Source organism: Lonchura striata, chromosome 1A, assembly GCF_050655825.1.
Source record: "Lonchura striata isolate lonStrDom1 chromosome 1A, ASM5065582v1, whole genome shotgun sequence".
NCBI classification, from domain to species: domain Eukaryota; kingdom Metazoa; phylum Chordata; class Aves; order Passeriformes; family Estrildidae; genus Lonchura; species Lonchura striata.
In genome coordinates, this window is record NC_140741.1 from 57,788,284 (window position 1) to 57,804,895 (window position 16,612).

At 43.2% G+C, this 16,612-nt stretch overlaps 2 protein-coding genes across 3 annotated transcripts; both read left to right on the forward strand.

Moving 5' to 3' along the window:
- The first annotated feature begins 406 nt into the window (after nt 1-406).
- Nucleotides 407-2,808, forward strand: SNRPF (small nuclear ribonucleoprotein polypeptide F). Its single transcript, XM_021528066.4, has 4 exons — nt 407-483; nt 649-774; nt 1,174-1,238; nt 1,799-2,808. The coding sequence occupies exons 1-4, from the start codon at nt 481-483 to the stop codon at nt 1,863-1,865; spliced, it is 261 nt and encodes an 86-aa protein (XP_021383741.3). The 5' UTR covers nt 407-480; the 3' UTR covers nt 1,866-2,808.
- A 4,767-nt stretch (nt 2,809-7,575) lies between these two features.
- On the forward strand, nt 7,576-15,781 carry AMDHD1 (amidohydrolase domain containing 1). 2 transcript variants are annotated; one of them, XM_085569587.1, is made up of 9 exons: nt 7,576-7,780; nt 8,546-8,652; nt 9,920-9,984; nt 10,556-10,833; nt 12,374-12,599; nt 13,551-13,675; nt 14,521-14,614; nt 14,989-15,149; nt 15,521-15,781. In XM_085569587.1, exons 1-9 carry the CDS (start codon nt 7,680-7,682, stop codon nt 15,633-15,635), a joined length of 1,272 nt encoding a protein of 423 aa, XP_085425713.1. In that variant the 5' UTR covers nt 7,576-7,679; the 3' UTR covers nt 15,636-15,781. The 2 variants fall into 2 exon arrangements, with proteins under 2 accessions (XP_085425713.1, XP_021383740.3); XM_021528065.3 differs by lacking the exon at nt 7,576-7,780 and adding an exon at nt 7,840-8,026.
- The last annotated feature ends 831 nt before the right edge of the window (nt 15,782-16,612 follow it).

The following is a 16,612-nucleotide window of genomic DNA, read 5'->3' on the forward strand; positions in this document are numbered from 1 at the left end:
ATGTGCCCGCTGACCTCTGAGATTTCCTATCCTTGCGTGTGGAACCACTCCGCGGGTTTCTTTTCGCGGACGGATGGGCGCGGCCGCGCGCCGCCGCCTCACGGGACGGGACCGCGCGGGGCACCGCGGGCACGCGCACGGGCACAGCGCGCGGGGACGCGCACGGGGCGCGAGCTCACCCCCCGCGCCGCGCACGGCCGCGCCACCGCGGCGCGACTGGCGGCAACAGCGATTGGTTAGCACGGGGGGTGGGAGGGGGAAGTGGCAGCCAATGAGACAGGCCCGCGGCACCGGCGAGCCAATGGGCGGCCGCGCCTGAGGCTCGGCGCGTCGGGGCCCGGCAGCCTATGGGAGCGCGGCGCGGTGGGAGGCCGGGGGTGAGAGCGGCGCCCCCGGAACGGGAAGCGGAGCCGTTCCCAGCGCCGCCCCTTGTCCCGCGGCGCGCACGAGCGGTCCCGCCGGGCCCGCGCTTCTCCCGCCATGGTGAGCGGCAGCCGGGAGCGGCGGGAGCCGGGCCGGGCGGGCCGGGAGCCGGGAGGGGCGGGAGCCGGGCGCTGAGGGGCGGGAGCCGCTCCGTTACGGGCCCCAGGCGGCCGGGCGAGGCGGAGCGGGAGGCGGGCGGCGCTGACCGTGTGCTTCCCCCGCCAGAGCCTGCCCCTCAACCCCAAGCCGTTCCTGAACGGGCTGACGGGGAAACCGGTGATGGTGAAGCTGAAGTGGGGGATGGAGTACAAGGGCTACCTCGTCTCCGTGGACGGCTACATGAACATGCAGGTGAGGGGCCGGGGGCGTGCCGGGGCGGTGCCGGCCCCCGGCGTTGTGGAGGAAGAAATGGTGGGTGCCGCATCCCTGGGAGCGTGCAAGGCCAGGCTGGATGGGGCTCTGGGCAGCCTGGGGCAGTGGGAGGTGTGCTCTGGGCAGCCTGGGGCAGTGGGAGGTGTCTCTGCCCTGACGGGGCTCTCAAGGAGGTGATGCCTAAGGAAGGACCTTCCCCGCCGCAGGCGCTGCGTGCCGGGCCGGGGGCGGTGGGGACGCGGTGCAGAGCGGGACCGGGGCCGCTCGGCCACCCCCGGGAGCTGGGGCCGAGCCCTGGGCTGGGGCAGAGCCGTCGTGTGCTTTGCGGAGCCGCTTTTATTGCTGTCTTTCTGATTTTTTCCTCATTTTCCTTTCAAGCTTGCAAACACAGAGGAGTACATAGACGGTGCGTTGTCTGGACACCTGGGTGAAGTTTTGATAAGGTAATTGGGATATTTATTTATGGTGGAGGAAGGCTCTAAATTGCCTCACCACTTGCATTAAAGCTTATACTGGTGGATGTTGTGTTTCTTGTCTAATTAAGATTATAGGAAGGCTATGAATGTGACTTCTATATCAAAGTCCCTTCTGAGAGGAGGAAAAATGATTTTTGCAATATCTAGATAAGTATTTACTGTCTCCTTTGTGGTAACAAAATACTTTTGTTTTACACAGTATTATATATCTGGGAATCCTTTGGCATTGTAAACTAATGCACTGTAGCTGGAAACACTTTGCATGCTTGGAAGTTAAACTTGACTGTAACTGTTCACCCTAAAGTAAAAATTTTTTTGTACAGCATTGTCAAACATTCATTACATTCATGAAGTTGCACAGTTTGATGTACTGTGTGAAAAAGGTGTACAAGGACAACAGCAGCTTTTTGTTCTGTAGAATTTGGCTGTTGCCAGGCTACATTCAAGCAGAAAAATGTTTAAAGCTTGTTTTATGTGGGGAAAATGATAATGTTTATAGCTAAGGAAACTCTTTGTTCTATTTACAGGTGCAATAATGTTTTGTACATCAGAGGTGTGGAAGAAGAGGAAGAAGATGGAGAAATGAGAGAATAGGTGTTTTGTATTTCTGAAAATAAACCTTTCTTTTCTTTTTTGTTTTTCATACTTCTGTAGTAAGATGTTTATTTCTGTTGTGTTTTAGTATGGGGAAAATTAACTCTTTAAAAAATGTTAATATTTTATTGGTGTCTGAAAAACTAATGCTGGAGGAACTATAGGTAATTGGTTCAATTGAAAGTTGGAAATATTGAAATGAAAAGCAAGGACTTTAAAAATACCTTAAAAGTTATCTTCCCATCTGAAATACAGGAAGACTTGGCAGTATCTATACTTTACAGTATGTATGTCATGACTATTTAAATACGTTTCATCTTTAAACATGTTTATAAAACATTTAGAATTAGCTGGGAAGATTTCACTGCAAGTGAGGCATGGCGATCTGTTATACCCCAGTTTCCCTCAGAAATATTCTCCTGCTTTGAGTCAGGAAGCTTGAAGTGTGGCTGTATGGTCATTAAGAAAGGACAAATGTATATCTACTTAGCAGCCAACAGCCACACAGCCAAAAGCCTCCTGGCAGCTGCAGAGATCCACAGACTTCAGTGGCATTAATGGGGTTGAGGCAAGAGACTGCAGAAGGGAGTGTGCTTTGTGAGTCTCTGCTGAAGAATGGAAAGGATACTGTGGTCCTCCTGAGCATGTTGTGAAGATGTTCTGCCAAAAAGCTGCACAGGTTGTGACTGCAGTAGGTGCATGTGGAGTGCAGATCTCCAGGCCTGTTGTCTGGGATCACGCATCCTTTCAGAGACAACCGGAGTGGGCAGCGCTGGGTACTCGGGGCTGCGTTAGGATAGAACACTGGTTATGTGAACTGTGGGAAGGATAGATCCTGCAGAGAAATACCTCCCTGTTTCTCATGTTGGAAGTCATCCCTGAAGCTATCCATGTGTTTCTTTACTATTTACATGTATAAGTTTCCATAAAGAGTGAAAAATCATTTTGGATGTATTTGCGCAGGTGTTTCATTGCTTAAACCAGACCCTTTTTGGCAGAGTGGAGGCTTCGCGGCTCTGCTGAAGTTCCCTGCAGTCCCATTGGGAAACGGAAAATGACTATTTAAACTAAAATCAGTACTATCGCAAGGATAAAGTCTTTATGAGTACTTTAAAATTGGCAATGAGCCTAAGAAACCTCAAAACAGCTAGATGTGTTCTGAGTGGTGGCAGGACTGAGAGGCAAAAAAGTATATCGCCTGGTTTGCGATGCAGCACGTCTTGTTAAGCACTTCACGATGCAGAACAGTTGCCTTCCCATGCTGTCGCTGATAGTGCTGTCAGTATCAGGAGGAACAGCTGTGATTGTCACCTTAGTATCTAAGTCAATTCCTTGTCTGCAGTGGGCTGGCATAGATGTGAAAGCTGCCCTTCCTCATGAGGAAGTGGGACTGGAGGTGAGTTTGTCTGAGTGCTGGATCAGCAGATAGGGCCATCACTATAACAACTCGCCAAGTTTCAGCTTTTCAGAGTAATTGGGAAGACCAAGCTTATGCTGAACCCCTTCTGTGTGCTGAGGTGGATGTGACTGTTCCTCAACTAAACAGGCATATCTATAGAAGGGTGTTTGGAGATGTGCTGTGCAGTCAGAGTGTTTAATTCCTTTCCTGAGGGTAAAGAAAATGTTTCTGCCTTGCAGAGAAAGCTACCTCCTGTAATTCATAGCACATCTTCTGATACAGGGTGAGAATTCATCAATGTAGACCACCAGTGCTTGTTGGTGAAATGCTGATTTTTGTGCTAGGAAAAATCTTCACACAAGAAAAGTCCTGTAGCAATTGAAAATTAGTAGAAACCTTAAAAAAACAAACAAACAAAAAAACCGAACAAAAACTAAGCCAAAGCACAAGAGAAGCAGGGGAGCATTTTGTGCATAATGGCCTTAATGTGGCAGTTACTTCCTAAATTAAAAATTGGCTGTTGATATTCCAGGATAGGCAGACTGTACCCATCATCAGGAAAGCAGCCACATCTGGTTTTGCCGAGGGCTGCTGAGAAATGGATCAAAGTAGACAGACACAGCTGGTGAATAGCTAGATGAAACCAGTATCTAGAAAAAAGTAAAAAAAAAAAAAAAAAAATCCACACTGGAAACCTCCAGTAAGATGAGCAATAGGAAAGACAATTGGACTTACATTTTGGAAAAGCAAAAAATCAGAACTAAGAAAACAGGTGTTTTTCTCAGGTAATCTATCTCCCTCTTTCGGACAAATAAACTACTTTATAGAGTCTTGAGTTTTCATCATCAACAAAAATGTGATTCTTTCACAAAGATTCATACTCTTTTGAGATGTATTGTTGCACTTTTTTTTTTTTTTTTGACAATTACATTCCTTCAAATTCAGACTGTTTTGCATAGCACCAGGCATAAAAAATTTTAACTAAATAATACCTTGGTGCATAACTTGGTAATTAATCTTAGACTGCAAAAATGGAAGCATGTGTTTCTCTTTGCTACCATCAAGTGTTCTATTCTTTTCAGTGGGAGAAGCCATGCAGATCAAGTCAGACAACAACTTAAACATGTGCTTAACTTAGATCCTTTTCCTAAATGATGGGGAAAAGAATTTCAGTGCAGGTGAAGATAAGGTACTCTGAATATATTAATTGGAGCTGGTTCTTAGTTCATATGGAGTAAGCTCATGAATACAGATTTTTTTCATCTCTGCAGCAAGTCCAAAAGGCAAAATAACTGGAAACATTCACTTAGGGGTGTGTTAAAGACAAAAATAAAAGGGCTTGTGATTTTACATGTTAAATACAAGGTACATAAAGTAACTAAAAATAAAAATTGCTTTCATGTGATTAAGTTGTTCCAGTTGTTTATAGGACAAACAATTGGAATTGTTTACGGCAATTGTTCCAATTGTTTATAGGATAAAAGAAAACAGAGGTAAAGTAGCAGGGCACTTGGGAAAAGACTCTACACCCTGCAAAACCACTTATTAAATATGGTGAAAAGGTGGTCAAAAAGAGCCTAGAAATAGTGAGGCATGACACATACCACATGTAGTTTTGAACTTATTTTTGTGTTTCTCATTTTGATATTAGGTTGTTTGCTGTTAATTTTTTACTTGGAAACTTTCCCATTCCTAGGAGTACACAAACTAACTGGGAAGACTCTAAATCCTTATCATTGCTAAGAGAAAAAATGCTGCAAACTCCAGTTCTGTATTGTGCAGCTCACAGACTGCAAAGAAGGACAAGCTTTGGCCATCAGCCCAGATGCTGGAATTGTACCAGGTGCCCACATCCCACACAGGCACACACAAGCACTCCTTTACCTTCACTGTAGTTTGTGTGAAAAGGAAACCAAGGCACACAGGTTGGCACGGTAGCACTGTGCTCAGGGAGAGCCAAACTGTGTACCCTGAGGGAAATTGTGGTGTTCCCCCAAAAGGTCTCCCCCTCCCTGGGTCATTATGGAATTTGCCAAAGACAGGTCTGGGAACAGCGGATTCAGAAAGCATCTGAGCAAATGTAATATTTCCATGGTTTGAGAGATGCAAGGTTCTTCTACACAGAAAAAAAAAAAAAATATATGCAGAATTCACTTTTGCAAAACTATGCAAGAAGTATTTGTAAAGGTGATGTTAAGTTCAATCTGACATGAGGGAAGTCAAAGGTACGTAACAGAGCTGCAATTTAGTTTGGATCTATTCCACATCTGCAAGTCACTTTCATCCAAATGATGTGTTTTCTGTGTTTGATCCTGAGGGTTTACTAACCTCTGCTGCTTTTGTAAACAGGAAAATAGCATTCAGTAAATTTCACTAGGAATTAACTTCTGTTGAGGCATGCATAGTGTCCTCTTTCAGGACATTTAATCATGCTATGTGTATTATTGCAAAGGTCTGGTTAGTGGATGAGAAAAACTAATCTACAAATTTAAGGAAAATATGACCAATATTTGATCTGAGACTCATCTCTAACTTTTGTCTTCTCATTTTTAATTACAAGTTGTTTACAAGAACAGACATTCTAATGTATCTCTGACAGTGTATTTGATAAAGGGTCCTTGAGGAATGAGCATATCATATTCTCATATAAAGCACCAGCAAGAAGATATGAAATCCCTTAAATCAATAACCTGATATTCAACTTTTTAATCTCTACTTTTCCTGGGATTTTTTCTCTCATTGCAAATGCCCCATTTAAAGATTATTTTCAAAAATAACTTTTGCTGGAACTTAAAGGTGATTTAAAAGCTCTAAATTCAAGAAATTGGGGCAGGGTTCCTTTAGCACCCTAGAGTTCTCTGTTTACATCCAGTGAATTCTGCCAACATTTTAAAAATACAGCTGAGTATTTAGAATCTGTGCTGTTTGATTCAAACTCTAGAATTTCCTAAGGATGCAACCTAGAAACCATTCCTGCACTTAGCTTTCTGGGCAGTATTCTTAAAAATAGATCAGGCATAGCATGTCAGAAACCTGACTGCAGTGGATTGACCTTTTTTCATACGCTGATCTGTTACAGAGAAAATTCTTCACTAGAAAAGAACCAGGGCATATAGAAATACACAAACACAAGTAAATTTTCTGCATTCAGAATTTTAGTCTTAGAACAAAATACACTCCTAGCTTACTAAGCATAAAATCTTCACTGATTCTCAGGTTTTAAATCAGGATCTGACCTTGAATCTCAGAGAAGCCTAGAGCATAAAACCGATTTTTTCTTTTAAAGTGTAACAACACAGCTCACAGGTGTGTTGATCTTTCTTTTTTTTTCCTCCTCAACTGCAACATGCTGTGTTTCATTCCTGACACAACAGCTCTCAGCCCACCACCACTGCTTAAGCATTCCCCACTATGGGATGTCCTTCTGTGCTGTTTTGATGCTGTTGCCAGGTTCCTCTTTGATTTCTGCTTTCAAACATGTTGTGATACTGCTGGGGAGTGCCAAAGTCAGCAGCAGGAACTCCTGGGAGCAGTAAAGCATTCTCTACCAGCTCTTCTGTCAATGTTCTGTATGCCTAAGTGAGAGTTCAGGGGGAAGGCAAAGGTTATGTTGTGCTGCAGCATTACGCCAGTGGAGAAGCATCACAAGGTAACACGCAATTTTATTGTAGTTCTACTCACTTTCCAGGTTTGATATGAAATACAAATTACTGGGCTTTAGATACAAATCTTACCTCATTTGCAAACAAGACTTCACCAGAAAGGCTCAGTCAAAGAGCCAACATATTCAGCTGTTTCTGCTGAACAGGAATATGTATATGCATATAGATATGCTACCAGCATTTAAAATAGATTCTCTTTCTAAAAGGAAAGAAGGTGTCTAAAGAAGATTGCCACCCCGGGAGTAGTGTTTGAGGGACCACTTGTTTAGAAAGACACTCCATTTTCCAACTGGGGAATACTGGAGTCATACAGACGCTGTGAATATGTGAAGAGAGAAGAAAACAAAAATATCCGTGTTAGGAGCATTTGCTCCCTGATCCTCCCATCCCTCATTCTGTAGGGGGCAGCAGAATCGCACAAACGTTTCGTTATTGGACTCGGATAAATTAATATCTGCCTAAATAAATGAATGTCTGCCTGAACATCTGGCACGGTGGGAGGTGTTGTGGTCCCTCGGGGGTTGTTGCTGGGATGGGCAAGGTGGGCAAGGTGATTGGCGCGGGCAAAATGATGGATGCTGGAGAGGTGATGGATTCCGGAGAGGGGACACGTGGGCAAACGAGCACTTCCAAATCACAGGCTCCTATTTTCTTGGCAAAGGGAAATCTCCAGGTGGTGCTGTGAGGACTGAGAGCTTCGGGAAGCCCCAGCTGGAAAATCCTGTGCTTCGGAGCTGGTCATGAACCAGCGCGATGCATAAATGTCACGTTATCCTGGAGCGAATCCAGCGCAGCATCCCGCGCCTGGAGCGGGCTGCGGCGAAGCTGGGGCAGACCGAGGGGGCCGGGGCCGGGTCGGTGCCGGGCGAGGCGGGGCAGCACGGGGGCCGGGCGGGCGGAGCCGCGCCGCCCCGGGGGACTTTGAGCCGGCGGCCCCGGCGCTCGGGGGCCGCGGGCATGGCGGGGCGGCAGCGGCAGCGGCTGCTGCTGGAGAACGCCGAGCAGCTGGTGCTGGTCTGCGGCCGGCGGGAGCCGTACCTGCGGCGGGACGGCGCGGCCGGGCTGGGCGTGCTGCGGGCCGCCAGCCTGGTGGTGGGGCTGTGAGTGCTCGGCCCTGGCACGGGGCTCCGCTTCGGCCCCGCTGCGATCGGGGAGCAGGGGGGAAGGCACCCCCAAACGCAGTCCAGGCTTCCCGGTACCGTCCTCAGACTCCACTGGGAGAACAGTCCCAAAGGGGCTGTGGCTTCCCGGGGCGTGATCCAGGTCCCGGCCGTGGCAGTTTGATTTGAGTGAGGGGACGAGCGCCCTGCGGATAGATGCTTGCTGCAGCGATGCTGGATGCTCGCTGATCCGCAGGAGGAAAACAGTGTTACCCAGCAGGAATTAGAGCGGAACGGTACCGAGGTGTCATCCAGAGGGATCTAAGCAGCAGACAAGCGTTTTGGTAATCAGCTTGAAACGCATGGCATTACCTCAGCCTTTGCTGTGCATCTGTAAAATGAGCGAACCACGTCCACATGTCCATCTTCACGGCCCCTATTGTTCCAGGAGCTCTGTCGTCGAGCACTTGACTTTTAAACAGGCTCACACGTTCTTTGGTCGCTGTCTGTGTTTTGCAGGGATGGTTGTATCAAAGCTGTGGGCCGGGCAGATGTTATTCGCAATCAGTTTTCAGAAGCAACGTTTGAAAGGATAATTGACTGCTCCGGGAAGTGTGTGTTACCAGGTAGGTGTATTTTTAATGATACAAAGGAACAGCACTGCCAGCAGGTCAAGGGACATGATCCTGGTACTCTACTCAGCCCTGGTGACACAGATCTCGAGTGCTGTGTCCACTTCTGGGCTCCACAGTACAAGAGAGACATGGAGCGGCTGGAGCGGGTCCAGGGGAGGGCTACAAAGATTTTGAAGGGTTTGAAGCATTTCTCTTATGAGGAGAGACTGAGAGAGTTTGGTCTGTTCAACCTCAAGAAGAGACAACTGAAAGGGGTCCTCATCAAAATCTGTATCTGAAGTGGGGGATGCCCAGAGGGTGTTTCCGGGCTCTGCTCAGTGGTGCCAAGCTATAGGACAAGAGGCAAAGGGCAGAAACTGATGCACAGGAAATTCCACCTGAATACAAAGAAAAACCTTACTGTGCAGGTGACTGAACACTGGAACAAGCTGCCCAGGGAGGTAGTGGAGTCTCCTTCACTGGAGATATTCTTCAAGGGTTCTTTTGGGCTTCATGGTGGAGCTCTGTCTCCTCTCGTTTTGTCTGTAGATCTGTTCCTCTGTATCACAGATCACAACAGAAATGAAGCTAACCCACAGAGTGACCCTTAAGATTCACTGCTCTTTTCTGTACTCTCTCGGCCCATCAGCCATTCGACCACAGAGCTCAGTCTGTCCATCCTGCCCATTGCTGTTAAGAGGCAAAAGGGATTTAAGTCACAAATTCTGCAGCCTTGCCTGAAATAAAAGATGGGCAAGTCTATTGCATGTTGAACTCTCCAAGTAGTGATAATACATGAGCTGTCGGATCTGTGTTTCTCTTGCAGTGGCCTTGCCATTCAGCAGTGTCAGTTTCAGAGCTTGTAGAAAAGGCTCCCACTGTAATAAGTGTCGCTAGAGGAAGTCTAGTGTGCTAAGCCCAGCCTAGGCAGTTTGCCTTTTTAAAAAAAGTATAGGCTTAAAGTCTAATGAACTCTTTCAAAGTTTGCTATTTATCCTTTCTCCCACAGTTTGAAAACTTTATCAAAATAACATGACACACTCAGCAACTGATGCATTTACCTGGAGACATTTTGCCTAAGGTGTCTGACCTAAAAAAGTTGAAAGAAAATTAATAGCCTCTGAAGAAAATCATAGATATTTGGTCCGTTGGATTTTTTTTTTCTCTAATGAATAGAGACTTTTTAGAGGAGCTTCTGCTGTAATTTGCTTGTATGTTCATAATGTTTTCTCTTCCACAGTGAAGTAACTCTAGTGTACATTTACTTTGTTTTCTTTAGGCCTGGTAGATGCACATACACATCCGGTGTGGGCCGGTGATAGGGTTCATGAGTTTGCAATGAAGGTAACAGCATAAAATTACACAGATGGATTTTTCTTAATATTTTTTTAATGTATAACTGTTTCTACTTCCTAGTGACTTTCATCTTTCTTTTCTAGAAAAATACATCATTTCTATCAGATAATCTACCTGAGGGAGGAGGGATGATTTTTGAATACTGATAGGCTGAGAGAGGAGTGTACCTGCATCCTTTGCAGCTACCTTTGATATATTTTTGCATTAATTGAAGCAATACAGGAGTGCCACCTTCTATTACCATCTAAGTCTTTATTTTTTCCTTCCTTTTGCTTTCCCAAATAAATTAATTTTGAGCTAGAGATCGGTTTTTTCCCCTTGGACTCAGGGGAAAGCAAATCTTCAGAGTAATTTTCTTTATGCTGCTTCTTACAATAATTCTTCACTTAAGTGGAAGGGAGAGAGAAGAAGAATTAATGGGGATTTTTTTTCTCCTCTCTTTGTCTCTCTCACTGTAAAGAGACCTCAAGGCACTTTCCAGTGTCTCTTGGATGGAAAACACACTTGTTCATAGCTAATTGTGTGGGGGGTGGTTTTGTTTTCTTTTCTTTAACCCAAGCTGGCAGGTGCATCCTATATGGAGATCCACCAGGCTGGGGGAGGAATCCATTTTACCGTGGAGCACACTCGGAAGGCCACGGAGGACGAGCTGTTCACCACCCTCCAGCACCGCCTGGGCCGCATGCTCAGGGCGGGATCCACGCTGGTGGAGTGCAAGAGTGGATACGGCTTGAACTTGGAAACGGAGCTCAAAATGCTCCGGGTGATCGAACGTGCTCAGAAATCCATGGATATCGGCATTTCCTCAACGTACTGCGGAGCTCACGCCGTGCCCAAGTAATAGGACTTCTCTGTCTCTTGTTAAGTCCTGCTGCTTTGCACTGAAAATTGGCTTCTTCTGCCGCGCTCCTGAAATACAACATACTTGGAAAACAACAGCCAATATTTATAGGAAGCTCTCCTAAATTTTAATTTGAAGGAAGGCAGGGCAGCATTATTTAGTGACTCCTAAATGCCAACATAGGCTTAGCACAGAACGCCTGCCTCCAGGGCTGATGCTCATGCTGAACATAACACAGAAAGTTCTTCTGTTTGCATTTGCCGCTATCCTTCAAGCTTGGGTTGTCATTTTGACCAGGAGGAAATCTGCAGTTCTTCCTTAGTCTCTCCAGTCATAATTTTGAATCAAACTCATGATTTGGGGAATGCCTGATTTTTAAAAATCATTATAATTTTTTATTGGCAAGTAATTATTGGATAATTTTCAACTTCATCAAGAAATTTTTAAAGTGTTTTCCTGAGAAGAAATCTTCTGCATTAAAACAACAGCAGTTTTGGTTTGCATTTTGGGTCATTATACCCCTCAAAAAGTGAAACCATTTCTTAGTGTTTCCCTCTGTTTTGTCTTGGCTCTGGCCCTAATCTTTCAGCACAAATTCCTCCAAAGGCTGCTGAGTAGAAAGAGAAAAGGGAGAAGCCTTGGCACAGTCAGAGGCTGAGCAACCCAAATGACTGTTTCAGTGAGAAGGGAGTGGAAGAAGGGCTCTGCTTTATAACTTTGTTTATAAATTCAGGCAGAATTTGGCTTCTTGAATTTATTCCATTGCATGGCTCCCAACTCAGCCTTGTGTGGCACTCCATAGTACCAGTGTCTGTGTGCCTTACGGTGCCTGAAATGAGCATTCAGATTCTCAGGCATTTACCTGCTGTGCATCCCTTGTCCTTACATATTAAAATTGGAAAATGCTAAGTCAACTGTATATTTTGGGATTATTTGCTCTTTGTAAGGCATTTAGTGATCTCTCCTGGGTTATCTTTATGTAAGAGAGGATTCATAAATGATTCTGACTTCAACAAATCAAACCTTGGGAAGCACCTCTGATTAGAGACAGTTACCTCCCCATCACTCTAAATTGTCTAAAAGGAGGAGAGATAAATTAAAAATAATGACTTATACTGCATATCCCCTTTGAGCTTTGATACGTGCATAAAAATATTTTATTAATACTATTTAACATATATAAATGCTCATTTACATATATTAAATAATTATATTTTAGACTACAGTATAAATAGGTCAGGATATATGAATAGGAAAGCAAAAAAATTTATTTTAAAGCATCCTATATCTTTGTTAGCATCCAAGATGCCAACCTTATTAAAACCATTCATTAATACAATCTAATATTCTTTGAATGGAAAGTAACTCATGTTGGAGAATACATAAGGGGGCTTAATTTTTTAATTTGAAGTTTTTTTGAGGGATTCATATTTACATAATTTCCATAGTAATTCAGTAATTGGATGTATGGCTTGAGTGTGTGACAGACTTCAAGGGTGTTGCTCATATGGCTCTGTAACATTTTCTTTTTGTTAGGGGGAAAACTGCTACTGAAGCCACAGATGACATTATCAATAACCACCTTCCTAAACTGAAAGAACTTAAACTAAGTGGTGAAATACATGTTAACAACATAGATGTGTTCTGTGAGAAGGGAGTCTTTGATCTGGAGTCTACAAGGAGAATACTTCAAGCTGGAAAAGATATAGGGTTACAGATTAACTTCCATGGTGATGAACTGCATCCAATGAAATCTGCTGAGGTACGTCTTTCTTAACATTCATTTTTGCTCCTGTGAGAGCCCAATCTGTGAAAGAATTGCAGTTTTCAAAACTGAGATTGTATTTTCTAAGACTTTATGAAATAGACCTGTTTCTGATAGAAACAGGTGCCAGGAAGAGCAGTCCATGTGCAGCTTTGGAGGTAAGGACATGGGAGGAAGCCTTGGCCTCTGGGACTAATGTACACTGGCTCATCAAACATTGACTTTGCTTATCTTCCACATGGGATACAGATTGGGAAGGTGGATATCCTTGCACCCAGGAATGACAGAAACATTGTTTCTATGCAACTTGAAAAATATTTTTTCATTAAGTGTCCTGTTAGAAGCAACAAGCCAAATTGCAATGAGCACACTCAGCGGTCTCATTACTCAGATGTCAGTTTATCTGAGCACACTCAGAGAGGTGGTTTAGTCAAGATTAGGTTCCCAAATATCTTGATAAAGAAAGTCCCTTCGATACCATATTTCACCATCATTTAAATATTGCTTCCTTCCTGTGGGGTCTACCCAAGCTGTATATAAAAAAAACAACAAAACCAAACCAAAAACTTGGTTGATCATAAAAGCCTATTTGACTTCCCCATTGAAAGCCGCATTCAGTTTGTGAACTGTTTTCTGATGGATTCTTTATGAACAGGAGTTGGTAATGTTTTCATCCATGGCTCTCACATAGTTTGTGTGTTAGGCTGGTAAAAACACCACTGAAGATGTGCTTCTGCTCTGTGGGTGGATAAAGTGATCAACTTTTCTTGCAGTAAATTAACAAATATTTTGTCTCTGTATTCTGATTGTTCTTTCAAGCATTCTTTACTATTTCTCTTCTTGTATATTTTGCATTAATAGTGAATTGTCTCTTCCAGTTATTTAGAAACAACTTTTTAAACTGAATTAATTGAGAATAGTGAGTAATTTGTTTGAAAATTTCCTTAGCTTGGAGCTGAACTAGGAGCCCGGGCCATCAGCCACCTGGAAGAAGTTAGTGATGAAGGTATTGTGGCAATGGCAAGAGCTAAGTGTGCTGCTGTCCTTCTGCCAACAACAGCCTACATGCTAAGGTAAGGCCACTAAATTGAAGAGAACCTTCTGTAACTGCAAATCCATGTGTGTGGTTTGAGGGTCTTTTAATCTATAAGCATCTAAAATGCCTTATGGATCAGTCTGGGTCAGTGAAGGCAATCACATGTACTGAGAACTGAATGAGCCTCCCTCCTTATGTCTTAGTTCTGCTGGACATCCTCAAAAATCTGTGAGATTGCTGGGAAATCTCACAGTGGATTTGGAGTGGCTTTATGGCAACTATGGCTAAAACTTCCTAGAGAGTGTACTTACAAGTGTCCACCCTGCAAACACCTACACAGATTAATCCAAGAACTGAACAATTTTGAAATGGCTATTCCAGATATTGAAGTTACTGAAAACATCTTTTCATTATAATTACTAAGTGGAAAGATCTCTAATGTATGCAGACTAAACTCACAGACTCAAAAATCTGGAAAGGCCTATTGCATTGCATGTGCCACTGCTCATATTTTGGAGCCTGTCTTTGAAGCTATAAGAACTAGAATATTAGTTTTTTTCAGAAGTGAAGATTTTCATCTTGTAAATTCTTAAGTGACTGAGGTCTGGATAAATACCAGAATTTCAGTGGTCTGGAGCCTGATGGTTGACACTGGCTGGTGCCACATGCAGTTACTGCAAAAGCTGTGGCTCACACTTCCCATTTATGTTGTCCATAGGGTGACAGGTAGGGATGCATGAGGAGAATTTGAGCTTTCATCTCCATTAGGATCAATGTAACTGGATGCATGAATGTAACCAAACTGAGAGATTACTTTTGCCCTTGTAAATAATTGTATGATAACTAAGCAAATTGTACTGATAAGTTTATTTTTCCCACTAGACTGAAGCAACCTCAAGCTAGAAAAATGTTGGAAGAAGGTGTTATAGTTGCTCTTGGAAGTGACTTTAATCCTAATGCGTACTGTTTTTCAATGGTAAGATAATCCTAATATTGAAATGATAGAATTATGAAATTTCTTACTAGTACAGCTTGTGTGTAGGTCTTGCACACTTCAAACTGGTTTCATGTGCATAAGGAGAGCTGCATGCCCCATGTAGACAGCTGTCTGTGTTTGTTTCTGTGTATTGGTAGTTTTTGCCAGAAATTCTTGGAACCAGAGTGGATTTCATCCTTCATATGGACTGAGAGGCCTATTCAAAATGCTCTCAAAGCTGCTGATTTTAGAGTTCTTGTTTGGATTTGGCAAAATTTATGTTGTGCAATTAAGAAGGAAAGTGCTTAGGGATTTGAAGTATAAATAGCTTTGTGTTCCTGGTAACTCTCATTGTCCCCTTCCTTGCCTCTTAGCCTATGGTGATGCATCTGGCCTGTGTAAACATGAAGATGTCAATGAATGAAGCACTGGCAGGTGCCACCATTAATGCAGCTTATGCTCTGGGCAAATCAGACACACATGGCTCCTTGGAGGTCGGCAAGCAAGGGGATCTTCTTATCATAAATTCATCAAGGTTTGTTCTTCCATTGGCATAGGAAATGTGCTTTAACCTTAGTTACCTTTGCTGAATAAAGGGACACTGGTAGCATTTCAGATGCACTTTCATTTTCCTTAATTACTCCAGTGGAAAATAAAGCCTTAGACGTTTGGGGCTGTTATTACAAGTAATCCACGCCTAACTACAAATTACCTACAGATGTGTTTATTTTGTGGAATAAATTCTTTACTGATAGATTCACTGTATTCATGCAGCAAGAGACAACATGTAGACATGGAATAGTGTTTTCCCATTTTCAAGCAAGTCTTATAAAATTGCCAGGTATGCTGGGCATGTGACCTGCTCTTATGCAAGTTTACATATTCTTAAACATCTTGTCTTTTTAGGTGGGAGCACTTGATTTACCAGTTTGGTGGACATGAAGCATTGATCAACTATGTTATAGTTAAAGGAAAAGTCATCTATGAAAATGGGAGGTGTGAGACAACGAGCAGTTACTGAGAGAAGGCAGTAGTTTAGTGAGCTACTAAAATCAAATTAGCATGGAATATTTCAAAGCAACAGACAAATCAGATTAGTATTTACTGGTAAATTGTTTGTCTGCTCACCTTACTATTATTCAAATAAACCTTACCAAGCATTACCCATTTGGTGCATTTCCATGTCCATTGTCCTTCTCTCCAGCAGAATAAAATAATTTCTTATTCTATTCATCTTAAATAAAAGTTTCCAAAAATGTTTTCCTATAAATTTAATCTATAATATTATAATATTTGAAAACAACCCAAACAACCTGGCAATGAATAAATAGAGACTGGATCCAGGTAAGATTTACTGGGGAGTGTGATAAGTAACCTGTGACAGAGGGCCAGGGGTTCAGGCATGCACATTTGGGATGGTCCTTGGCTATGTTGGGAGAAGATCACATGAAGTGTCATACAGATGTTGCAGAAAAGACCTAATTTTATTTATTCTAGGCTGAATCTGAAATAACATTAGACTTATTTGTTTGCAGAAGTTTGAATGTAATTCTGCTAAGTTAAGTATGACAACTTTTACTCAAAGATGTGTTGAAACTTAGGAGCCTAACTTTTTAAAGGCACTCTTTCATTTATCTTTCAACTACTGCTTTTTTCCTCAGCTTGTAACATCATTTAGGAATGCAGTATGTAGAAAAAAGGATTATACAGCTCTGGAGAATTTAAGCTTTTAAGCAGAGGATCTGGAGTAGGAGAGTCTCTGAATACCCATGGACTAAGTATTTTCTTCAAATTTTCAAGTGGATGATGTCTGCAGAAGTAAGAGATTTACTTTCTGAAGGTGAAGTCATAAAATTGCACCTGACAAGTATGAAGAATTTCATATCAAAAGTAATTATTGGTATAAGCAAGTGACATAACCTGTGATACAGAGCAGAGTGCTTTAGTGAACCAGACCCTTGAGGAAGGACGACAATGGTCTCATTCTGATTAGCAGGT